Source organism: Prionailurus viverrinus, chromosome F1 (assembly GCF_022837055.1).
Source record: "Prionailurus viverrinus isolate Anna chromosome F1, UM_Priviv_1.0, whole genome shotgun sequence".
Classification (NCBI taxonomy): domain Eukaryota; kingdom Metazoa; phylum Chordata; class Mammalia; order Carnivora; family Felidae; genus Prionailurus; species Prionailurus viverrinus.
This window is the reverse complement of record NC_062577.1, coordinates 13,343,518-13,370,182: the sequence shown is the minus strand read 5'-3', so window position 1 is coordinate 13,370,182 and position 26,665 is coordinate 13,343,518. Positions and strand designations below refer to the sequence as shown.

At 36.8% G+C, this 26,665-nt stretch overlaps 1 protein-coding gene across 14 annotated transcripts in view; it reads right to left on the bottom strand.

Annotated features, from left to right (window-relative positions):
* Positions 1 to 26,665, bottom strand: part of KLHL20 (kelch like family member 20) — a 142,360-nt gene that overhangs the window by 32,200 nt on the left and 83,495 nt on the right. For all 14 annotated transcript variants that reach the window (XM_047840427.1, XM_047840435.1, XM_047840431.1 and 11 more), the window contains 3 exons: positions 12,919 to 13,492; positions 1,674 to 1,832; positions 330 to 424 (listed from right to left, as the gene is read on the bottom strand). In XM_047840427.1, coding sequence (XP_047696383.1) covers positions 330 to 424; positions 1,674 to 1,832; positions 12,919 to 13,492 — 828 coding nt within the window. The remainder of the gene's footprint in view (positions 1 to 329; positions 425 to 1,673; positions 1,833 to 12,918; positions 13,493 to 26,665) is intronic.

The window sequence follows — 26,665 nt, the reverse complement described above, 5'->3', positions numbered from 1 at the left end:
CGTTATTTGTCTCAAGAAAAACATATATTAGCAGAGAATTGCCTCTTCGAATTCAAGCTTGCATTAAAATCTTAGAAATCTACCTCTTTATTGCCACTTCTACACCAATAAGCACCACACATAAAAACTAATGGAATGGAATACTGGAAGCTCAGTCCTCTCTTCTTCCATCTCCTCCTCTTGACCCTAACCCAGAAGAAAAACCTGTTAAATACTGCTCTGGTGTCAGCACTAAGAAATACAACATTTAGGAAGCAACACAAATAAAGAAATTAGAAGAAAACAGAAATGCTTAGTTGTTGATTTTTCCCACCCAGGGCCATTCATACCTGCATTCCTCATCACTTTTGATGAGGGGATCAGAGCCTACAGTGCCCACCAGGAACTTGGGACTAAGCAAAGGCAGACGAACATGCTGCAGCACCTAAGAGATAATAAATATCGTTAAAGGCACGAGCTCCCACCTGCAAGATATTTAACAGAATACGTAACACAAGTTCCCATAGTCTTTCCACTTGCTTTGGGATCTAACTGAATTAATTTGATTTAATTAATAAATAATAAAGATAGAGGGAAGGCATAAATACTAAACCTAAGTTTATTCCATCAATTCAGTAATCAGAATAGTCAGAAAATTGAAAGCATACTAATATCATTTTAGAATGCCACTTTGAGCTTTCAGCAATATGTTTTTAAAAAAAATTTTTTTTAGGGGCGCCTGGGTGGCGCAGTCGGTTAAGCATCCGACTTCAGCCAGGTCACGATCTTGCGGTCCGTGAGTTCGAGCCCTGCGTCAGGCTCTGGGCTGATGGCTCAGAGCCTGGAGCCTGTTTCCGATTCTGTGTCTCCCTCTCTCTCTGCCCCTCCCCCATTCATGCTCTGTCTCTCTCTGTCCCCCAAAAAATAAATAAACGTTGAAAAAAAACATTAAAAAAAAAAAATTTTTTTTAAATTTTTTTTAACGTTTATTATTTTTGAGAGAGAGAGAGACAGAGACAGAGACCAAGCAGGGAAGGGGCAGAAAAAGAAGGAGGCACAGAATTGGAAGCAGGCTCCAGGCTCTGAGCTGTCAGCACAGAGCCCAACGCGGGGCTCGAACTCACAGACGGCGAGATCATGACCTGAGCCGCAGTGGGCCGCCCAATCGACTGAGCCACCCAGGCGCCCCTAGCTTTCAGCAATATGTTATAAGCTCTTCTATAATTAGCTTATATAACTGGACTGAAACAATCCAGAAGAATATCCTATTAAACTGCTAAAGACTATAGTCATAATAACAAGAACATTAAACATTCATTTAGTGACCACTTACGGCCCATATCATCCCTTTACCCTTCCAAATGTGATTAGATTTCCAAGTCACAAGGAAGGGAAGCACGATAATTGCCATCCTTGCTTTCTTTTGTTCATTTACACCTTTAGGTTCTGACTTGTGCTATAACCCTAACCTAGAGTTGATGCAAAATAGAGAGGAAGCCAAGGAGCAAAAAGTTCAAAATGATAAACACTTAAAATGCTTCTAAACACTATCTTCTTGATTATTTGGGATAGATGGTGTCTCTTACAGTCTAATATAAGGGACAGTGACAATCGCTTATTTTTTGTAAGTCAAACATTTATTATTTCATCCAGTACAAAAAGGGCAGTTACTTGAAGAAACATTTTCGCCATACCTGGGGTAACTGAGGACGTCTTTCTTGAATACTGTATTTGACCCAGGCCATCACTGCATTGAACACCTGTTCTTCACTGCGAACGTTTAGTTCATCACTAGATATTATATCAATAAGCTGATTGGCTGGAAGCAACATGAACTCTTCACTTTCCATCACCTGTTCAAAGTTCGGTAAGAATAAAAGAAAAACAACTGTGACCACATTTAATTTACTCTTGATGATGATTTACTTGTCACTGTAAGTTCATCAGTTGTAACAAATGTACCTTTCTGGTGCAGGGTGTTGACAATAGGGACGGGAGTGTGTGTGTAAATGGGGTACATGGGAACTCTGTTCCATTTAGCTGTGAACTTAAAACTGCTCTAAAAAAATAACATTTATTCATTTTTAAAAAAGGTGGGAACAAAGGAAAGTACTGAGGACACAATTAAAATTTTAGAAATAATAATTTGTGATTCAAGCAGTTTAAGAAAAATAAAATCTGTTTTTCTAAAATGAAGTATCAAAATCTACATTTAACATTAAAAATAAATGAAACTAACTACATGAAATTATAATTCCAGAACTATGAGGCATATAAAAAAAATCAGAAAAAGCTTTCAGAGGAGGATAAGTTGCTGAAAGAGAAACACTAAGGGGCCAGTTTAAAAAAAGAATGAGGGTGTCAGCAATTCCACAAGCAAGAATGAATATACTGAGGAGAGAGACTCGAAAACTTCAGAGGATCAAACCACTCTGATATACAGATATCAGAATGGAGGCGAAATGGCAACAAGGATATTACCTTGTTGTGCGGTCCAGCCACAAATCCCAATATTTTGTGTATCCTGCCATCAGTACATAGAGTAAAAGGGTCAGGGTGCAACGTGGAAGAGGGAAACACTCAATGCTACCCTCCCTGTGGTTTGTTCTCATTCAGAAGATTGTGCTACACATGATGTCTAGTATCAGCACAGGAAGAATACAGTTAGGAGTGACCTCCAATGCAGATGATGTATTCTCTTAGGACAGGGTTTTTTCATGCTCATCAAAAAGAATATTACTGGGGCACCTGGGTGGCTCAGTCAGGTGCGCGACTGACTTCAGTCAGGTCATGATCTCACAGATTGTGAGTTCGAGCCCCATGTCGGGCTCTGTGCTGATGGCTCAGAGCCTGGAGCCTGCTTTGGATTCTGTGTCTCCCTCTCTCTCTGCCCCTCCCCTGCTCAAGTTCTGTCTCTCCTTCAAAAATAAACATTAAAAAATTTTTTTTTAAAAATCAGAATATTAGGCAGGATACAAGATAAGCCATAGCAATTTGAATATTTGATTAAGACTGTTTTATCCCAAGTACATTAGAAACAAATGCAAATTCTAAAATGAAGCCATTAGGGCCATAAGGTTGGCTATACTTGTAGCGGAAAATATTAATGAGCTCTCCAATTTTTATGGCACAGGTTTTCAAATCATCTGAGTGAGAGACCCTTCGGATTCAGGATATAAAATAGGTTACCTCCATATTTTAGCTGAGGTTGCTTACCCAGGTAACTTAGTAGTTAGAATGACTGCATTGTATTCTCTGTGGCACAGCTGTCAGATTTAGCAAATAAAAACAAAGGACATGCTTACACTACAAAATTACTTGTTGTGTATCTGAAACTTGTATTTAACTGGGCACCCTGTATTTTATCTGGCAACCCCAACTTGGCGGCTATAAAATCAAGGCAAAATTCGAGGCCTAGCCCTAAATTCTGTGTGCTGGCCTTCACAGCATGCAGAACTGTAGTCATGACTGTATCTTCTTTCCTTTTTTCTCTTCTTCACTCTGATCTCTTAACTTAAACACAAGTGTGGTATCATATCTCTTTGCGAAGCAGTGCCTTAACATTGTTTTGGATCTTGTTAAAATATAAATTCTTTTTCCTGGGGCGCCTGGGTGGTGCAGTCGGTTAAGCGTCCGACTTCAGCCAGGTCACGATCTCGCGGTCCGTGAGTTCGAGCCCCGCGTCAGGCTCTGGGCTGATGGCTCAGAGCCTGGAGCCTGTTTCCGATTCTGTGTCTCCCTCTCTCTCTGCCCCTCCCCCGTTCATGCTCTGTCTCTCTCTGTCCCAAAAATAAAATAAAAAACGTTGAAAAAAAAATTAAAAAAAAAAAAAAAATTCTTTTTCCTAACTTAGTGATTATAAACCAATGATCACTAAGTTTAAACTTTATGAACAAAGCACTATTATATTCACTACTTACTGGAAACATTAAATGGCAAGAAGACGTGAAAATCTATGTTAGAAAATATTTGTTTGACAACAAAGAGTCAAACTAATACTTTTGATAGTCTAGTTAAACTGTCACTTCTCCTTTTTCCACCAAGAAGAAAAAAGATATTAGTGATCTACCATTAGAGCAAATCTGGCACTGGAGTCTATCCTTGACCAAACAACCAGGTTAAGAAAATAATGCTTTTTAAAGTATCTGTTTTAAATAAAAGTTTATAGGAGATCTGGATTTTAAGTCCCACACCATTATGGTAATGAGCTTACTTTTAGTTTCTTCTAGTGAATGGAGATGCAATTTGAAAAATGAATAAAGCTGAAAACAATAAAAGTGAATAAGCAAAGTTAACTAGAGTTGTTCTACCAGGAGTGAATGGCAAACTTAATGTTGAAAGACAATTTTTTAATTTATCTTTATGGACAAATGACACTGTATGAATTAAGCCAGGTCTAATGAAAAAGAAGGAAATTAAATAGACTTAAGTTAGAAAATAATTTAAATGAGTCACATGTGTTAATGCCCTAAATGGTGACTTTTTTTTCATCTGCACAGAACTAGTGCACAAACAAGTGCATTCTACTCCACAAACAAGGGGATTTCATTATGGTATAAATCAGGTTCATTTGAAAGGCAGGTTCAGAACTGGAAGGGATTCCAAATCTTTCACTGTTGAGGATATTCTTCAGATATTTGCAACTACCATCAGATGTAAAACCCAAGCTATGGTTAAAGCAGGAATTTTTTTTTTAAGTTTATTTATTTTGAGAGCAAGAGGAAGCACAAGCTGGGGAGGGGCAGAGAGAGAGTGAGACAGAGAATCCCAATCCCACGCTTCGTGCAGAGCCTAAGGGGGCTGGATCACACAACCATGAGATCATGACCTGAGTCGAAACCAAGACTTGGACACTTAACCAACCGAGTGACCCAGGTGCACCTAAAGCAGGAAAATTTTTAAAAATCAACCTTATTCATTTTAAGTGTACAGAACAATGAGTTCTGATAAATGTATATACTCATGTAACCATGACCACAATCAAGATATAGAATATGACCATCATCCCCAAAGCAGGGAATTCTTAATATGGGATCCAATGACTTTTGCAAATTATTTTGGAAATTCTCAGTGGTAGCAAATCTTTAGTTTTAGAGAGTGGATTTTCGTATGTGAAGACAGTGGGAAAGGGGCACCTGGGGGGCTCAGTCCATTAAGTGTCTGATTCTTCATTTCGGCTCAGGTCATGATCTCACAGTTCATGAGACAGCCTCGCGTGGGCTCACACTGACAGTGAGAAGCCTACTTGGGATTCTCTCTCTCTCCCTCTGTCCCTCCCCGCTCGCACACACACACACGTACCTTCTCTATGTCAAAAGAAATAAATATTAAAAAAAAAAACAGTGGAATGAAATTAAGAGTCAAATCTGTTAAAAAAAAGTATGAAGAATTTAGGTTATTTTGAATGGGAAATTAAGTGTTACTATAAAATAGTATTAACTTAATGGAGGTATAAACTCCATTTAGTCATGGTGTAGTCACTTCCTATATTTAGTTGGAATCAATTTAGTAATATTTTATTAAAAATTTTCCCATCTAAATTAATGAGAGATCTCCATCTTTAGTTTTCTTTAACATCTGTTTTTTTTTTTAATGTTTATTTATTTTTGAGAGAGAGAGAGAGAGAGAGAGAGCACAAGCAGGGGAGGGGCAGAGAGAGAGAGAGAGAAACAGGGAGACACAGAATCTGAAACAGGCTCTAGGCTCTGAGCTGTCAGCAAAGAGTCTGACCCGGGGCTTGAACAGCAAGATCAAGACCTGAGCCAAAGTCAGACGCCAACTGACTGAGCCACCCAGGCACCCCAAGTGTCTGTGGTTTTGATAGCAGGGTATTTTGTCCTTATTTGGCAACCTCCTCCTCCTTTTTCTGGAAGACTTTCTATAGGATTAGTATTATTTCTTCCTTAAATGTTTGATAGAATTCACCATCTGAGACAAGCATTTTCTTTGTGGGAAGGTTTTTAAATTATTATTTCAATTACTTTCATAGATGTAGGGTTGTTCTGGTTTTCTGTTTCTTCTTGAGTCAGTTTCTGGAATCTGTGTTTTTCAAAGAATTTGTCCATTTCCTATCAGTTGTTGAATTTATTGGCAAAATGTTGCTCATAACACTTCCTTATTATCTTTTTTAATCTGAGGGATTTGTAGTGATGTCCTCTTATATCTGATATTGGCAATTTGTGTCTTGTCTCCTTTTCTTGATCTGTATAGCTAGAAGTTAATCAATTTTTTTTTCAAAGAACAATTAATTTTTTACTCTAACCTTTATTCTTTTCTTCCTTCTACTTACTTTGGGCTTTAATTTGCTCTTCTTTTCCTAGTTTACAAAAGTAACCACTAGAACAAAAACAAATGTTTCTATACAAAAATAAAATTTAACAAGCAAAGAAGACATCATATAGAAAAAGAAATACAGTAAATACAACTAAAGTATATACTGTTTATAAAAATATGACAGAGTTGAGAACAAACATATCAGTCATGGCAACAGATAAAAAATGGGCTTTAATTCCCTATTTATTTTATTTTATTTTTTTAAACGTTTATTTATTTTTGAGACAGAGAGAGAGAGAGAGACAGACAGACAGACAGAGCGTGAGCTGGGGAAGGGCACAGAGAGAGGGAGGAGACACAGAATCCAAAGCAGGCTCCAGGCTCTCAGCTGTCAGCACAGAGCCCGATGTGGGGCTTGAACCCATGAATCATAAGATCATGACCTGAGCTGAAGCCGAACGCTTAACCCACTGAGCCACCCAGGTGCCCCTTTAATTGCCTATTTAAAGAAAAAGATTTTCAAACTGGCTCACAAAGCAAAACTTATCTCTATGCAAATTCAAGAAAAATACCTAAAACATTATGATGCAAAAATGCTAAAAATAAAGGGCAAATGGGCAAAGATACATCAGGCAAGTGGAAACAACAACAAAAAACAAATAAGAACTGAAAGCCAGGTATCAGGCAAAGTAGAATCAAGACAACAAAAGAATGAAATCTGACAAATGAGGATACTTCGTAAAGCTAAAAGTCACAATCTGTAATTAAGATACAGAATTATGATTATATATGCATTAAGCAACACAGCACCCACCTATATAAACTACAGATGATGCAAAGAGAAATAGATAATAGATGTTAGATAGACACTAATAATAGATGACTTTAAAACACAGGTCTGTGGACAAAGTAATATAAAAGAGCTAAGCAACACAATCAATAAGGTAGACTTTATGCATATATATCAAATACTGTAAGAATGAGACTAGAAAATATACCTTATTTTCATGCACATATGGAATAGTCAGAAAAACTGATAATGTGGGACTAAAAAAGTCAGTAAATTTCATGAAGTAGAACTACTAAAAATAACACTGACTGCCATGCACTAAAATTATAAATTAAAAAAAAAACCACCTAAAAATTTAAAAATTTTCTATTAATAGTTCTCGGTAAAGAAAAATGCAGGGGCGCCTGGGTGGCTTAGCCGGTTAAGCGGCCGACTTTGGCTCAGGACATGATCTCACAGTTTGTGAGTTCGAGCCCTGAGTCAGGCTCTGTGCTGACAGCTCTGAGCCTGGATCCTGCTTTGGATTCTGTGTATCTCTCTCTCTCAAAAATAAATGTTTAAAAAAAGAAAAAGAAAAATGTAAACAGAATTACTTAAAACAACAATAAAATGAGCAGTAAAGATAAGAATCTATTAAATGTATTTAAAACAGTGATCAGAGAAAAACTATGGCTTTAAACACTCAGAGTACTTAAGGTAAAAGAATGAAAATGAATCAAATTCTCAATCAAATAGCTAGAAAAAGAATACAGCAAGCCAAAAGAGAACACAAGGAAGGAAGTAACAAAAGTAGAACATTAATGAAATAGACACAAAAATTACAGATTTAATTAATGAGTCAAAATATTGATTCTTTGGGAAAACATGAACAAAATAGACATACCACTAGCTACCTTTTTCAAGGAAAGAAACATTGAAAGTACACATATACAAAATACAAAATATCAAGGGGTAAATAACCATTGATGAAGAAATTTAAAAATTAAAAGAAATTTGTACACCTCTATATAAATAAATTTGAAAACCTAGATAAAATTGATAATTTTGTACGGAAACATAGTCTACCAAAATTGAACCTAGTAGAAAGAGGAAATTTCATGGAACAGAGAAAATGATCAATAAACTACTTCACAAAAAAGCACCACACCTAGACAGTTTCACAGAGAAAATCTACCAAACTTGCAGGGAGGACATAGTCCCAATGTTGTACAAATTGTTTCAAAGCACTGGACATGAAAGAAAACTTCTAACTCATTTTCATTAAGTATAACATGTATATCTAACCTGATAAAGATAGCACAAGAAGGGGCGCCTGGGTGGCTCAGACAGTTAAGCATCAGACTTCATTCAGCTCAGGTCATGATCTCATGTTCTGTGAGTTTGAGTTCTCTCTATCCCTCCCCACTTGCACTCTCTTTCTCTCAAAAGCAAACGAACATTAAAAAAATAAAAATGGGGTGCCTGGGTGGCTCAGTTGGTTAAGCATCTGCCTTCGGCTCAGGTCATGATCTCATAGTTTGTGAGTTTAAGCCCCACGTCGGGCTCTCTGCTGTCAGCACAGAGCCTGCTTCAGATCTCTGTCCCCCTGCCCCACTCACTCACTCTCTCTCTCTCATTCTCTCTCTCTCTCTCTCTCTCTCTTGCGCGCGCGCGCTCTTAAAAATAAACTTAAAAAAATTTTAAAAATAAAGAAAAAATAAAAATAAGAAAATAAAACTAGCACAGCTTCTCATGAAAAAGATAGTACAAGAAAATTAAAGATTAGTAACACTTATTAATATCAACACAAAGACATTGTCTACAATATTAGTGAACACATTCCAACTCACATTAACAGTCCACCATGACCAAAATGTGTGTACTAAAAACACAAAGATGCTTTAATTTTAGGACTTCATTTAAAAGAATTCATAATAATGGGTTTAAGGAGAAAATTCATATGATTATCTCCATAAATACTGACAAAACCTTTGACAAAATTCAATACCATTCCTTATAAAAAAAATATCCAAGAAAATAGGAAGTACGTGAGTCCTTCCTTAATATGATAAAATATTCACACTTCAATCCTAAAACCAGTATATTCATTAATGGGAAAACACTAAAGTCATTCCTACTAATGCCAGAAACAAAGTATGTCCAATATTTCTATTACCATTTAACATTTTACTAGAAGTATTAAGCCAAACAACTGGGAAAAAAAAAGTCATTAACAACTGGAGAAGAAGAAATAAAACTATCAATATGCAGATGACATGACAGGATGTTCAGAAAACTCTAAAGAATCAGTGTAAATAACTCAAAGAATAAAAAAATCCAGTAAAGTAGCTTTCATATACATTAATGGTAGTTGGTTAGAAGCTATAGTAAAGGGAAAAAAACTTTACATAGCAACAAAAAATACATTTAGAATAACTTAAGAAATGTAGAAAACTTAAACGAAGAAAACTATAAAACACTCCTGAGAGATAAAAAAACAGAACTGAAGAAACAGAAAGGCATCTCTCATTTTTGAATAGAACTCAACATCATAAAAATAATTATTCTTCTTAAGTTAACTTGTAAGTTAATGTGATGCCAATAAATATACCAAGTTTTCTTCTCAAAGCTGGAAAAGGTGATACTAAGCTCATTTCGAAAAATAAACATGCAGAAAGTTAGGAAAACACTGAAAGAGAGAGTTATACGGTAGTGGTATTAGCCCTACTATGTATTAAAATATACTACAAAGCCTCAATAATTAAAACATTGCAGGAAATAGCATGGGGCTGCTAAATGGCCTATAATAGAAGGTCTAGAACCAAGCACACACAGAAATTCAGTGTATAATAAAGATCTTATCTCAAATCACTGTTTCAAAAAGATTTTTAAATAAATGGTATTGGGACTAAATATTTAGAAAAAGATAATAGTAAGTCTATATTCCACACCCTACACAAGATAAACTCAGATCATACACATACTAGAAAAAATATGGGTGAATTCCTCTGTAACCTAAGTGTAGGAAAAGCCTTTCAAATTTTGCCTCAAAACCCAGATGCAATAAAGTAAAAGATTTATGTATTTGATAATATTAAAAAAAAAAAAAAACTTTCCATGACCAAAAATTACCATAAGTAGAGTTGAAAGGCAAATGTAAACTGGGAAAAAAGAGTAGCACAGAGAGAAGGCTATCACTGTTAATGCAGAGAGAACTTTAAAACACTGAATAGAAAAAAGATTTAAAAATCTAATAGAAAAATGGGCAAAAGATAATAAATAATTCATAAACATGACAGATATGAAAGATACTCAACTTTACTTAAGAGAAATGCAAACTGAAACACTCTGAGATTCCACTTCCCATCTATTAGACTGGCAAAAATCCAAAACATTGACAATATATTCTGTTAGTGACTCTATGAGGAAATATTCACCCTCATATTATTATGGCATATATTACGGTCAGAATGGTTCATCCTCATAGAGGGGAATGTGGCGATATTTAACAAAATTACACATGCAGTCAACCTTCGGCCCTGCAGTCTGATTTCTAGGAATTTATCCTGAAGATAAACCTTCAACAACACTGAAATATTCATACACAAGTCTATTCATTGCAGCATTATCTGTAATGGCAAAACACTGAACACTATGCAAATGCTCAAACAGGAAATTGATTGAGCAACTTTGTGGTACACACAAGGAGAACAATGCTGCTGTGGAGAGAGAACTGTGAACTGATATGGAACGAATTCCAGAATAAATTAAGTAGAAGGCAAAGGCAACAAAGAATATACAGAATGCTACCTTTTGTGTTGGAAAGAAATGGAAATTAAAAAAAATGCATATGTCTGCTTAATTTTGCAAAAATAAGCACAGGAAGGATAAATCAGACTATCAAGCATCAAAATAATAAATGGTAACAAAGGACTATAATCCGTTAACTAGAATAAGAGTCTAGTGAGTCCATGATGCTAATCAATCATTCAGAACAGGGAAAATTCTTCCTTATAGCAGAATGTTGATAGAAAAATGGAGTGGTTTTTTCAAATCACCATTTTACAGCCATCATAGTAATGAATGATTTGGGCAGAAATGATCAATGTATATGAGTGAAAATGAGTGAAAGTTTGATAAGGAAAATATTTACATGGATTTGAAGTATTGCTCTGTAAAAGTTTTTACTAACTACAAAACGAAAAATAGTAACAATAGGAAAGAAACTTAGGGGACTCCACTTAACCAAGTGGTTGAAGTTAACACAATCAGTAATGGGACAAATAGATACCATGTACTTCCTGTGATGCACTGAGAATGACAAAGTATCATTTATGTAGTATTCCTGTCAATACTGAATCTACCATGAGGATACATCAGACAAACTCAGACTGAGGGACGTTTTACATTAATTGGCCTATACTCTTAAAGGTAGAGAGAAGTGGGGGACAAAGGATCCAAAGTGGGCTCTGTGCTGACAGCAGCAAGCCTGATGCAGGGCTTGAACCCATGAACCACGAGATCATGACCTGAGCCAAAGTCGGATGTTCAACCCACTGAGCCACCAAGATGTCCCTGTCTTTTTTTTTTTTTTTTTTATGTTTAATTTTGAGAGAGAGAGAGAGAGAGAGAGAGAGAGAGAGAGAGATAGTGAGAGAGGGAGACACAGAATCGGAAGCAGGCTCCAGGCTGTGAACTGTCAGCACAGAGCCCAAGGTGGGGCTCAAACTCACGGACTGCGAGATCATGACCTGAAGTCGGATGTTTAACTGACTGAACCACCCAGGCGCCCCCGCCTTTTTTAAAGGATTTTATTTTTAAGTAATTGTGAGGCTCAAATTCACAACCCTGATATCCAGAGTCGCAATGCTACTGACTGAGCCAACCAGGCACTCCCTGCTTTGTCTTTAACTTTTGTCTGGCTACTGTTATTTTGTTCTACCATGCAAAAATTTTTTATTTTTATGTAGCCAAATCTATCAATATTTTCTTCTATGCCTTCTGGATTAGTCAGTTAGAAAGGTCTTTCTCACTTCAAGATTAAAAAGGAATAGCTCCATGTCATCTTCTAATATTTTCATGGTTTCATGTTGTATGAAATGAAATCTTTGATCCATAGGAGGTTATCCTGGTGGAGAGAAGAGTGACTGATATTAAAGTGTAAAAGGGACCATGTCTTTGCTTAAAGCCCTTTAATTGTTTTCTGTTGCTCTTAAGATTAAATTTCAAATTCTTAACATGGTTTATTAACTCCAGTGTGATCGGGCTCTGGTCTTTCTGTAAAATCGTTATGTAATGTCTTCCCTTTTGCTCTCTGGGTCTCACTGGGTTTCTTTCAGTTTCTCAATCTAGTTATGCTTTTTCATGTCTCAGAATTTGGCTTGATCTGTTCCAGAACCAAAGTTAAATCTGTCTGTAATATACTGCTAAATCAGAGTTTAATAGTATAGGCTTCTTCTTTGTAGTACCTATTAATTATAATTATTTGTGTGATTATGCATTAATGGCTATCCTCTCTGCTAGATTATAACCTCCATGAGAACACTCTGGGCATCTTGTTTACTACCATATCTTATCATTATCTTTATTAATGAATTAATAAACTGAATACAGTTTATTAATGAATCAATGAACTGTTTTCTGACTTATAAACTAGTTTATGAATATGGCTAGGGAGAATCAAATCCCTAAACCTTAACTTTTGCTGACAGAACATAAAATTGGCCTTTAAATAAAAACCAGGCTGAGAATTGATAATAACTTATTTCTTTGATATTATAAGTTAGAATCCACAGTAAATACCCAAACAGGTACATGTTAGTTAGCAGAACGTGAACTCATATTGCTCTCCTGACAAATACATTATGAATGCATTCAAACCACCAAGTATAACTCACCTCTTGAAAGTTATGTTGAGTGAACTTGTCTGCTATCCTTAGCAACTCACGACATGAATGTGTGTCAGCAAAAGCCCGAATGCCCAGGCAATTAGAAGGATCTAATTGTCTCTTTAAGAATTCACAGCAGGCTTCCTGTATTTCTGCCAACTGGAGGAGGCAAGCAGCTGGCAGAAGGGTCTGAACATTGCCCTCTTCCACAGTTATCTGGGAGGTATACGCAAAGTCAATCAGTAGTTCCATAGCCCTCTCATCTATGTCTCGGATCACTACTTCCGTCTGACGGCTTTCTGCCAATTCTCCTGTAAACATAGCTCGGAAGTAGGGACTGCAGGCTGACAAAATGACTCGATGGGCATATATCTTCTTAGCGCCCACAACTAGCACCACATCGCATAGCTCCCGATGCTTTCTCAGAAGATTAATCACTTCCAAGGTTTGTCGAGGGTGCTTGTCTGAAATATAGGGCATGCGGGCGGGTTGGGGAACCCCTTCTGGCAGTTTATTGGGGTCTCCAAGGGTGCAGCGGCTTGTTACATCCATTCCAGTCTCTCCTGGTCGAATGTTGGTACACCTACAGGAATGGGGGAAGGAGGGAGAAGAGATGATGGCAATATTATTAGAAACTCACTTTTGCCATAAAGTGTTCATAAGTAAAGAGATAAAGAAACCTGCAGGTAATCAAAAGGGAGAACTAAGTCCCCAAAGGGCTTCCATTCTAAGAACACGGGAACTCATAAACTTCCTTAAAGTCTTCTGAAAAACAGCATTAATGCCAAATCAGAGTACTTTCACTATGCACTCCCATAAAATAAAGGACAATTCCTTTTCCATCTCAGAAGTACTCAGACTAGAATGTCTTAGGCCACATCTTTTACAAACTACCTGTAATACATCAATAAAAATTTATGAAAAACATTTGTAAATTATTCTTTCTGCACAAAACAGAGCTATGGACTTTAATTCCTTAATCTGGCTTAGCCAAAATGTTGATATTTCTTTTTCTACAACACAGAAATGTTTCTATCTCATTATAATGGCAATATTTTAGACTTCTCTCAAGTTCAGCCAAAGTTATAAAATATAGCTCATGCTGCATGAAAGGAACAAAAAGGGAGGCCAGGGCCCCTAAAATTAACTTTATATGTAGTACTGTATTTCCTTTATTCTAATATGCATAGTTTTCACAGTTTATACAGGCGATCACAATGGTCCTAAGTAAAAAACAAACCAAAACTAAACTAAAAAAAAAAAAAAAAAACTAAAAAAAAAAAAAAATCCTAAGCACAGGTTACAAAAACTAGTGTTAACAGGATGCTACAGATAATTACTGGTGGCCAGACATTCTTTTGTCTGTGAATGAGAGGAAAGCTTAGATAGAACTTTGTAACATTAAAGAAAACTGAGGTATGGACAAATTATATGGACAAATACATGCTAGACTGTCAGCTAATAAAAGCTTTGCATACGTTTAATGCAACTTACACTACTAAGAAGTTATTAAACGAACCATATGACTTATAAGTGAGGAAATATAGTAAATAACTATGTAGTTAATCATAGTAGTTTGTTCCTAGAAAGGGAAAGAATCAAACCAAATATTTTAGAAGCCATTCACAGGGAGAAATGAGTTAAAATTCCCTCCCCTTGTATAAGTTCAACCATAGATGTCTCAAAAATATTTTACCATATCTTAAATTAAGATTTTCTTTTTCCCTTCAAGTCTAACCACTCTGAGGGTTGGGTACTATGGCTACTCTGTACCAGCAGCATAAAGTTTCATACACTGTAGAAAAGACGGGCCTGGGTTGAAATGCTAGTACTGACAATTACTGGGCAAGTTACTTATCCTCTGTAATCCTCAATGTCTTCAGCTGTAAAATGGGCATCTATCCTATATTGGCAAAGATTAAAGGAGATAATGCACATAAAAGCTTCCAGTTCAGGGCTTGCTACATTTTAAATTGCAGCTATTGTAGTAATAGAATTATTACGTTCCTTTCCAATGAGGTCATTATGCTTACCCATATTAGAAATCAAGTCTGAGTTGATATGCTTCAATTAATATTTAAATAAATTTTGAATTAATAGTAATCCAGCAAGTCTGGATTGAAGTTTACCTTTACTTAGAAATCTTTTCTTCACAGTTTATGAACATTCAAGTGGGAAAGAAGATGGCAGGTGAAATAGTTTTTTAGTAGGATTCTTAGGAGCCTCTGTACAAAGATTTTGTCAGACTAATTTGGGGACAGAGATATTAAATCTGACAATAAGCCTCATTTGTTTAAAAGTACCATATATTTCCAACTGTTCCCACCAAATCAGTCAGAATCAAGGAAGGTTTACTATGGTTACAAAAGAAATATATAGGTCCATAAATAGACATTCCCCACTTTACAAATGAATACTTTTCCCAACATTTAATTTTATGTTAGGTATTTGGAGGCTTATATACTTCTGTAGCAAGAGTGCTGTAAATGGGGGCTAGGTTTAGTTGTAAAATAAACTTAGTGTGTCATAAGCAGCACTGAAAAAATGAAACATAAGAAAAAATATTGGCATATATTCCCTTTAGTTCACTGTTTCAACTGTGTGTTGTATACACACACGGATTCATATATATCTATATAATTGGGTCCCTTTGTAAGCTCTATGTTATAGCAATAAATTTAAAAGCCACTGACATAGAGTTCTGACCTGAATTTTGAAGTCCGAAGACACAAAGGCCAAGAGGTTCAAGGAGAAGGAAAAGAACATTTCTCGTTTGGGGATTGATTAAGGGTTTGTTGTTGCTGTTGTGTTTGGTGGCTTTTGAGTGGGATGGTGGCTGGAGCTCGGGAAGCTACTCTTACATGCAGACTTTGGAAGTCTATAAGTTGGGCCTTTCCTGTACATGTAAGTATGTGTTACCCTAACTGTGCTAAAGGACACCCTCTTGAGAGGCTGTAATAATTATTTTCCTTTAAAAAGGGATCTGGAAAAAATGAGGGTGACAGCTCTGTAAATTTCTCAAATTTGATACACACAACATCATAGGATCAGGGTATATGTGTGTTAATAAATTTTACATGTTAATGTTCTCCAGAAATCTTTAAATACTTTTTTTTAGATGTTTATTTATTTCTGAGACACAGAGAGACAGAGCACGAGTGGGGGAGGGGCAGAGAGGAGGGAGACACAGAATCTGGAGCAGGCCCCAGGCTCTGAGCTGTCAGTACAGAGCCTGACACGGGGCTTGAACTCACAAACGGTGAGATCGTGACCTGAGCTGAAGTAGGTCACTCAACAGACTGAGCCACCTAGGCACCCCATCCAGAAACCTTTAAATATGAAAAGCAACCTTGCTTGCTTGTCATAATTTGTTACCTAGCTTGAAGAATGGAGATTGAGATTTGAAATAGAATGCATCATCAGATCATCTAGCATAATACCCTCCTTTAACAGATGAAGGAACTGATTTGGTTAGGTGACTTCTTTAAAATCATGAAGCTTTCTTTCAGTAGCACAGCAGGTCTCCTGATACTCTAGGATAAACTACAACTATCTCCTGGGGCACTGTAAACATTTAATAACGTGACTGATGTGAATGTTGTGTTAGGGAAAGAAGGGAGATGTAGAATTATTTAACAATTCAAAGTAAGATTTTCAGTTTTTTTCCTTATGGATATCCAAATTTCTGTACAACTTTTTAAAGCCCAGAAAGCTACAGTTAAACACAGATTATTTTGGTCTAGTCATCATGAAGAACTTCACCAGTGGACTATCAGAAGAGTCAAGTAACTTGGTAAAAGGACCACAAAATGAATGTCAGGCTTAAGGAAAATAGCATAATAAAATTGAACCTAAGTCTTTCCTTTTCCAGCTTAAAAAAACCTGGGATGGTCTAAGAAATTTTCAGAATTATCTCTAAACATTTCTAAAATAGTCAAAGGTTATTACCTTTTAAAAAGTGATTCCAGGTAATATATAAGAGAAGCAAGTTTATACCTTATGTTCATATTTCACATGTAGAAATTGAGGTGTTAACTTCCTAGGTAAATGCCACAAACTTAAATTGACAAATAATTATAATGAAGATATTCAGATTTTCATAATTATCACACTGTATCTACCAGCATGAAAAAATCTATGCTCCTCTAAGTTGGTAATTATTCTTTTAACACATATTTACTAATTGCATATAATTTACAAAGCAGTTTGTTTGAAGTGAGAAAAAATCAAAGGAATATAAAGAGGCAATCAGGGAATCTATCTAGAAGAGGGGATACATGAATAACCAGAGAAAGGGCAATCAGGACACAAATTGTGGTCAGAAAGGCAAAAATCGGTATAGTATTTGTTTATACTGGAAAGATCCTAGATCTGATTGGCATAAGCTACAAGGTTACTTCAAGGGTATGTATTTTTGTTGTGAAGTAGGAATATTACATTGGGTTATTCTGGAACTTAGGTGAAATATCCCATACCCATGGTCCAGATCATTATATTTCTGTTTCTGATTCTACACTCACTAAGCAGTCTTCTCATGAATAATTCTTCCAGAGATATCATGTTATTTAAAAGGAGGCATAGGTGACTCTGAGTTTTAGGTCACCCTCATGTGAGTCTTACAGACTTAATCGTCTATATTGAGAGAGTCTAACATCTGGCCTTCAGGGGACAGTTATCAGTTTACTACCCCTAAAGCTGTAGCATGGACAGGAACTACGGTATAATAAAACACCTGTGTTGAGAGGGTCCCCTGGGAAGGAGAGACTAGAAAAGGACATTTTGGGAAGAAGAAACTACATTTACATTACAAAGGCACAACCTGAAAACAAAGAACATAGTTTTTCCTTTCTCCAACAGCAACCTGTTTTTCCAAAGTACTTATAAATTCAAGCTTTCTATGCTTGGTCTTAGCCCACAGGTGATTCTGTATTCTAGAACACAAACTGTCCATAATTCCTGACATCTGGTAGAAACAGCACCATTTATGCTTGGTAATTTACAGACTGAAAAAAGCTGAGCAGTTAAAGGATAATTTTTGCCACCCATGTAAATAATCAAGGAAGCTTTTAATCACAATGCTTAATGATGCCTTGTACATGGTAGATGCTGAAAGAATAAATCACACGGTTAACAGTGGTGCAATCAAGCTTCTTTTAAAAAGAACCAACATTAAAGACAAGATAAATTCAAAAATTCCTATTTTAATATTGACATTGCATGTTGAAATGAAAACATTTTTGTTGTAACCATAATGATGTACATAAAGACAGTACTGTTGAACTTAGATATAAACAATTTTTTATTTCACCTACATACAATAAGGAAGCTAATTTCTACATCTCTGTCTTTTCATTTAAAAGTATACCATAGCAAGAAAAAAAAAAAAACCTGTGCTGTTAATTATTGTATGAGTACAGATTCTGACTTTTAATAATGGATAATTTCTATGAGCACTGGGTGTTGTAGGTAGGTGATGAACCCTGGGAATCTACCCCCAAAACCAAGAGCATACTGTACACACTACATGTTAGCCAATTCGACAACAAATTATATTTAAAAAAAATAACAGGTAGTTTCTATACTTTTATCAGTGGTCTGGTTTGCAAACTTGCTAAGAATTCCCTTAAATGAGGTCATTCTCCAAAGGTCTGTCCTCTCTGCTCTCTATACACATTCTTAGGGGGAACTCGTCTAACCTCATGGTTCCCATCATCCATATGTGAATGGCTAAAAGGGCCTTATCTTCTGTCTGAATAAATTCTGAATTTGGATCCATATGAATGTCTTGTATCACACAAGTGAAAATATCTCAATGATATATCTAAAACTGATTCCTTGATTCTCTACCTTCCTCCATGTCTCTCTTCTAGCCTTCCCCAGATTAATAAAAAGCAATTCATTCTTCCAGTTTCTCAGGCCAAAAATCTTGGGCCTCTTCCCTTCCACACACCCTCAAACCCAATCCATCAGCAAATCCTGTCATTCTAGCTCCAAATAATATCTAGATTCCAACTATTTCTCTACATCTTCACCAGCCCCACCCTAATTCAGGCTATTCTCACCCTTTTGTAATATTGTAATAGTCTCATAAATAGTCTTCTTGCTTCCACCTTTGCCAATTTATATTCTATTCTCTAAAGAACCTAACTGGTCGTTTAGAAAAGTCAGATTACACCACTCCTCTGCTTAAAATGCTTTAAATACTCAGTCAAAAACAAAGAATATAAGGTTTACCAGCTTTGACATGACTCTTCCCCTGGCTCGCTCTCTGAATTCATCTCCTATTGCTTTCCTCTTGCCCACTGTTCTCTAGTCACACAGACTTACCTTGATATTTTCTGGGACATACCAAGACTTCTCTTGCTTCAGACTCTTATTCCTTCTTCCTGAAAGTTTCTTCCCCCAAATATTTATGAAGCTCACTCTGTCATTTCTTTCAGATCTCTGCTCAAATGCCAACTTATCACACAACTGTAGGGGCCAAGGGCAGGCCATCTAAAGATGGGACACTTTGGCATGAACATTGAGTTAAAAGCAATCCTGGGTCACCTGGGTGGCTCAGTTGCTTAAGGATCTGACTCTTGGTTTCGGCTCAGGTCATGATCTCAGTTCATGAGTTCAAGACCCACATCGGGCTCTGTGCTGGCAGTGTGGAGCCTACTTGGGATTGATTCTCTCTCTCCCTCTCTCTCTCTGCCCCACCCCTGTTCTCTTTTAGTAAATAAACATAAATATATATATATATATATATATATATATATATATATATATATATGTATGTAAATAAAAGCAATCCAAACCCAGCAGATTCAGAAAAAGCTCTTCACCTCCCTTCAACTGCCTGCTTTACCAGGAAGGCAGCTATTGACAGAGATTCCTCTTTATCTAAGAAACTAATCTGCAGAATAGGATACCTTTGTTTTCCAAACATCTTTCCCTTCTAATGGTCTTTCTCCCCTTTGTACCCTCAGTCCAATACCCCTTGCCTTAGCTCACATAAGCATCATGTTGCCTATCTTTGGGATTTCCATGTCTGCGTGGATTCCCTCTCCAGATGCTATTGAATTTGATTTCCTCATTGTCTCATTGTTAATTTGATTCTAAGTCCAGCTTGAAGGACCTCGAATGGCAGAGGAAATTCCTTCTCCCCAACACCACCTTATATGAAATAGTATCTCTTATTTCTACCACTCTATACCCTTTAATTTTCTTCATAAATATATTCCCTCCTGACATACTATATTGGCTTTATCACCTAATTAGAATATAAGATCAATGAGAACAAGGCCCTTGTTTTCTTTTGCTCACTGCTATATCCCAATACCGGGGTCTAGTGTTCACTAAATTGTTGTTAAATGAATTCAACTTTTCTTTCTGCCAAAATAAATTATACCCTCCGAACTCTTGTCTCATTCTCTCAAAACCAGGTTTGTAGCCAGGCAAGCTTGTAGCCAGGTTCAAACCTTACCTCCATTACTTATTAGGTATAATCTTGGGCAAATTGCTTAATTTCCTGATCCTCAAGTTAATTATTTGTAACATAGGGATAATTACACTTACCTCACAAAGAGTGACAGTGTTGGGATTTGTCTGAATGTAGGTCCTCTGACTTTGAAGTCAGTGCCTTACAATTCCAAACTATCTTAGGCAACTGGATTGAGTGTTTGAAACAGAAATGACTCTGGTAACCTGATTTATGTGGTTGTCATTCTTAGAAGGGAAAAAAAAGCAAGCATATTGCCACATGGCTAGACCACACTGCCCTTTTAGGAGAATGAGAAGCAATGACAACAGGGATTACCGGTAGGCTGACACTTTAAGGAATACCTCATTTTAAATGTTCTGAGAAGCTGTATTTAATTCTAGCAATTTAATTCTAGAAGCCATATTTAATTCTATACACTAAGTTATTTCTCCTATGGTTATGCTATTTGTTTTTGTAAATGTGTACTTTTAAAATTCTGAGCGCACATCCTCTATTATTCTTATTACAACCACGGGATTCTACTGGCAGAAAAGCAAGTTTTTTGGTACATTTTTCTGGGCACCTTTTGAAAGGAAGTTATAATAAGGGTCCTAGAAATAGATTGTGTTCACACCTTGTCACATCTATATTCACAACTTCTTTGTTTGGAGTCTGATGAAATAAATACTCTAAAGAGTTGGGGGTGGGATGGTAAACTGAGGTGTGATCTGCTCCCCAGGACAGAACCCTAAGAAAGGTTTTAATTAAATCTTAGGGTGGCAAGCTTTATTGTCCAAGTAAAAATTCATCTATAAAAACAAGAAGATCTCAAATTATTTGCTTTTTCAATCTGTGGCTTTTTATTCCAATATTGAACAAATGACATTACAAATATACACAAAAAAGAAACTGACCTCAAATAACATTTTTATTAACTTAATTTACAAGATTAATCTATATGTATTTTAAGATTTAAGGAGGCAAGTGGAAAGGATTATTCTGGACTCTATCCACATTTAACAAACTAGGGAGACCAAACAGAGCTTCTGCCTTCTCCCCGAAAGACTCTGTCAATTCTGGGAAAGAATCAGTCTATCTAAAACCAAAGGGTATAAAATCTGCTAATAATAACTTTAGCAGATTTTGTATTCTTTTAGCACTGATGAAAAACATAACTTCAAGATAAATTCTATTAATACCATATTTTACCATCAACTCTCTCAAATTTTAACATAATCTTGATTTGTTCCTCCTCTAGCCGTGTGTTTCAGGGGAAGATGACCATGTTTGGAAGGATGAATCCTGACTTCTTTCAAATCATTTAGCTGATGGCATTCTCTTACCTAAGCTGGTCATCAAATTACAGGAACAGATTTACATTCCATAATTTAGGGAGTTTCTTCTGCAGGGCATTAACAAGGAAGAATGCAGCATTCTACACTGGTAGGTGGTGGGATGGGAGACCAATTTTAGGGCAGGATTAAGCCGACACTGCACAAACTACACTGGAGAGACAGAGAACTTGGGTCCAAGATGGTATTACCAAGCCATCAACCAGTCTTGGAGCCCAACCCGACCTCTGGCCTTCTGGTTATGTAAATAAAAGATTTCCATGTTGATTATGCTAGTCTGAGTCAGGACTTTCAGCCCAAAGCATTCTGATACCAAAAACATGGTAGTTAAAATGTGAAACGGTAAAATCAGCCACGCATTCTAAATTTCCTAACCAATTTGAATTTAGAAATTTACTCTTGCTTTGATTAGTAAATTAGTCTTTTTCTAAAAAATATTTTTTTTTATTAAAAAAAATTTTTTTTCAACGTTTTTTATTTATTTTTGGGACAGAGAGAGACAGAGCATGAACGGGGGAGGGGCAGAGAGAGAGGGAGACACAGAATCGGAAACAGGCTCCAGGCTCTGAGCCATCAGCCCAGAGCCTGACACAGGGCTCGAACTCATGGACCGCGAGATCGTGACCTGGCTGAAGTCGGACGCTTAACCGACTGCGCCACCCAGGCGCCCCTAAAAATATTTTAAAAAAATGTTTATTTACTTTGATTTGAGAGATAGAGCATAAGTAGAAGAGGAGCTAGGTGGTGGGCGGAGAGTGAATCTGAAGCAGAGCTTCGTGGGGCTTGATCTCAAAAACTGGGAGATTATGACCTGAGCTGAAATCAAGAGACGCTTAACCAACTGAGCCACCCAGGCGCCCCCAACTACTCTTGTATACAGAGGGTCTTCCTCCATTATTATCATATTTTCTAAACATGGTACTGATAGATTTAAGATCATGGTCTGAATGTGTGGCTTTTCTTTCAAATGAAATGAAAATGTGAGAAGACTAGATATTGTTATTTACTGACTGTTCAATTCCCACTAGGCTGTTATATTCACTTTTAAAACATTCTGTTTCTTTGACACCAGATATATGAGGGTGCTTAATAAAAATTCAGGCTCCTGAGGTGCTAGAGAATCAGAATCTCTGGTGATATGACTCTAGAATCTGTATTTAGCAAGCAGGTAATTTTAAACACATTAAAATGTGAATAAATGACTGACTTAATAAAATCTGACTAATAAAATAAAAATCTCTTTTTCAGTGGAAGTCAGTTTTTACAAAAAGAATATACTGACCTAAATTGAAGGGAAATAACAGGGTAGGGAAAGCAAGAATTCAAAATGCAGCTATAAAGGAAAAAAAAAGTAAAACATATTGTCAAACCTATAAATTAAACAAGAAGGATTCACTTACCCAAAATGTCAATAAATCTAAACAATTCTATAAGGCAAGCATCAGATATTATGGAATCAGTTTAAGAAACTATAATTACTACAACTGAATCTCTACATAGCGAGAAGAAAAAAACTGCTATTATAAATTTTCAATTATTATTTTACATTCTGGGGAAAGGAACAGCATTTATTTCAGAGACAGATGCTGCTTTTGAGAAAACGAGTATTTAGGCCCTTTAATTATGAAAGGCAAGGTGAGGTCCCCCTAGAATGACAAAGACCACCAGAAGGGTTTTGCTTACAGGTTTTGTTTTGTTTTGAGATTGAAACTGAAATTGCATTTGAGTACCATCAGGAGGGCTTGTACTCTTAGTTCGCCACAGTCCCTACCACTCTATCTTACGTGAAGCCATGCCACACATTCAATATGATCTAAAGACATTAAGATTTTGTTTTTTAACCACTTCTACTAGAGATATCAGGATTGTAACAAAGAGACTAAACTGCTCAGTATAATAAAGTAACAATAATTGAGAAGGGAGAATTATAACACATGGGAAAGGAAAGGGGGGCACTGATAAAAATGGTGGCAGGTTGTGATCTAAGGGGAGACAGCCAGTAAGAAAATAATGAATAGTCAAAAAACTTCATTATCCCTAAATTTTCAGTAAAAACCTGAAGTTTCCAATGGCAGTGGTTAATGAAGGTAAAGAAAGAGATACTGGGTATGGAGTATTTCCAAAATGAAGTTTGCCTGTGACAAGAAGAGACCTTTAATGTCAGTTTAAAGTGGAAGAAGACTAGAAAATGATATATACTAATATGAAGAATGAGAAAGAGGGAGCAATTTAAAAAAATAATAGAGAATAAATGATGGTGCGAGATCCTTGAAGAGGGGGAGTATACAGAACCAAAATACAGAGGAATGACTCTTTGACAAAGGGTAGAAAGGCTTACATAAGAGCTCAGAGTAAGGGAGTAAGGGGGCGGAGATAATGAGGAAACAGATACATTTATTTTGTGGTAAGGAGGTATCAGGGCCTTGGGAAAGTTCATACCTGATGGCCTCTATTTTTTCTGTGAAGTTGGGGGAGCAGGCCATTGCTGGCAGTGAGAGGGGTAGTGACAGGGTCATGAGAGAATGCATGAAGGTGTGACACAGCTTCTTCAGGCAGTGAGTACGCGTTAACTGGGGAATGAGTAAGCATTAACCAGGGACCTACAGATTTACTGTTGGATAACTCTGTTGGCTCAAATAATATACGTTTTAATTGTTTATTTTTTATTTATCATTCTGAGAGACAGAGGAGAGAGAGAGAGTAGGGGGTGGGGGTAAAGAGAGAAGGGGAGAGAGAATGCCAAGCAGGCTCCACAGGGCACAGCCTGATGCAGGGCTCAATCCCATAAGCTGTGAGATCATGACCTGAGCTAAAATCAAGAGCTGGATGCTTAGCTGACTGAGCCACCCAGGCACCCCTGGCTCAAATAGTATTAAAGATTCTGATTAGAGTAGCATGAATTCCCCATGGCTTCTTTTTTCCAGCAGTAATCAGCAGTCCAAATCAAGGAATATAAATGCTTGCATTAATCAAGAGTTGGGAGATGCCACACAATCTAGGGAGTTATGTGATGGCTAGAAAATGGTTGAAGTGGTTGCAGAAACAGTAGGGGCAAAGGCATGTTGAACTGATAGAGTGGCATTCCAGAGGTTATTCTCAGAAAGCAAGTTATGAAGACTTATTATCCCAGAGAGAAAGTTTTTCTCAGTGTGAGTAGGAATGAATAGTCAAAATAAGTAAAGGTGAAAGTCATAAGAATGTATGTATGTATCTATGTATCTGTGTGTTTATTTATCAAAAAAATGTTTAATGTTTATTTCTGAGAGAGAGAGAGAGACAGAGCATGAGCAGGGGCAGAGAGAGAGGGAGACACAGAATCTGAAACAGGCTCCAGGTTCTGAGCTGTCAGCACAGAGCCTGACGTGGGGTTTGAACTAAGGAACAGTGAGATCATGACCCGAGCTGAAGTTGGACGCTCAACCAACTGAGCCACCCAGGCGCCCCACAAGAATGTATTTATTTATGTTTGTACTCTATAGTTAAAAGTTTGTTTTAAAAGTCCCAACAATCTAGGAAGTCAAGGAAATGTGGGGTAGGTAAAGAGATGGGTAATTTCCACGAACACTGATACCTCTACCCACCCAAAATGTGTAAGCCACCCTCAAGTTTCAGGGCTACCATGTCACACATTCCTTAGACCTTTTACTCCAAAAGTAATATTCTTAGTTGAGGAAAGAGCCATTTTCTGTAAGGGGTTAACATAATTTGAAATCAACACAATAAAAAGTTTAGAAAACACAGTCTCTGCTTCTAAAGCATTTATAATCAAGTTTTGTCTCCTAGTCCAAAGACCTGCAAATCTTTTCTTAGCCTGGAATTGTGCTCCCTACCTAAATGAACATCTCTCCCTTTATACTTCAAAAGTTCTGTTTTAATTCTGAAATTAACAGCCTTCTCTTAAAAAAACAAACAAAAAAAAGATTCAGCTAAACTGACCATTATTTAAAGTCCCAAGCAGGCTTGAAAAAAGAGAAAACTACAGATAGGAGTATAAAAACCCTTAAGACAGAAATAATAGCCCAAAGTGCCAGCTCTGCTTACCAGGAGGGCACCCACTAGCACTACACAAATTCCATACCTGATTCCATACCAGGAAGTCAGGCTGTAACCCCTTAATCTGAAAACAGGTCATAAATGCTTTAGCCCTAAAATACTTCATCCCTGCTTACTGGGTAAAATGAGTATCAGGATTGGTCCAGCCATCAAGGCATGAAGGAGGAAGAGCATGCAAACAAGCTAGCCTCCCTTTACGTCAGGACAGCCAGGGCCTCCTTGGATACCTCTTAGCAGATTCTGCTGACATTTCATTGGCAGCACTGTGTTATACGGCCATCTCAAATGCAAAGAAGATGATGATACCAAGCATAATATTTATGTTCCTGTTTCTATATAGTAAAGGAAAGGAAGAACAGTTGTTCAGCAAGCTAACCTACAGTGCATGCCACACCAAGGAAGAGTCATTTTACACTAACAGGTACATTTTACGCTACTATTTTTAAACATGCATTTTAGACGGATTAAAATAAATAGGAAATTCTAAAGATATGAGACCTGAATGGGATTGTTATTGTTGTTTGAAGCAAGGAGAAGCTCATCTGATCTTGAGGTTCTGTCCTTGGCATCCCCCCTTTTCTGTTCTACCCTCATTCATGCCTACAACTTCAAGAACATTCTGTGGGCTGCTGATGCGCAATTTTTTGCATCTCTTCTGCTCTCTTGTGTCCCAAACCCATATTCCAGTTATATGCTGGCTATCTCTGTTGGCTGGTTTCCTAGACATAACAATCTTAAAACGTATGAAAGAGAAACTACTTCTGGCTTACTGAAACCTGTTGGTGCCTCTTTCTGTATTTTTGATCTCATCATGGCAGCACCTGGTTTCCCAAGCTGAAATCCTTGGAGTCATTTATGCTGCTACCTTTTCCTTATTCTATATCCA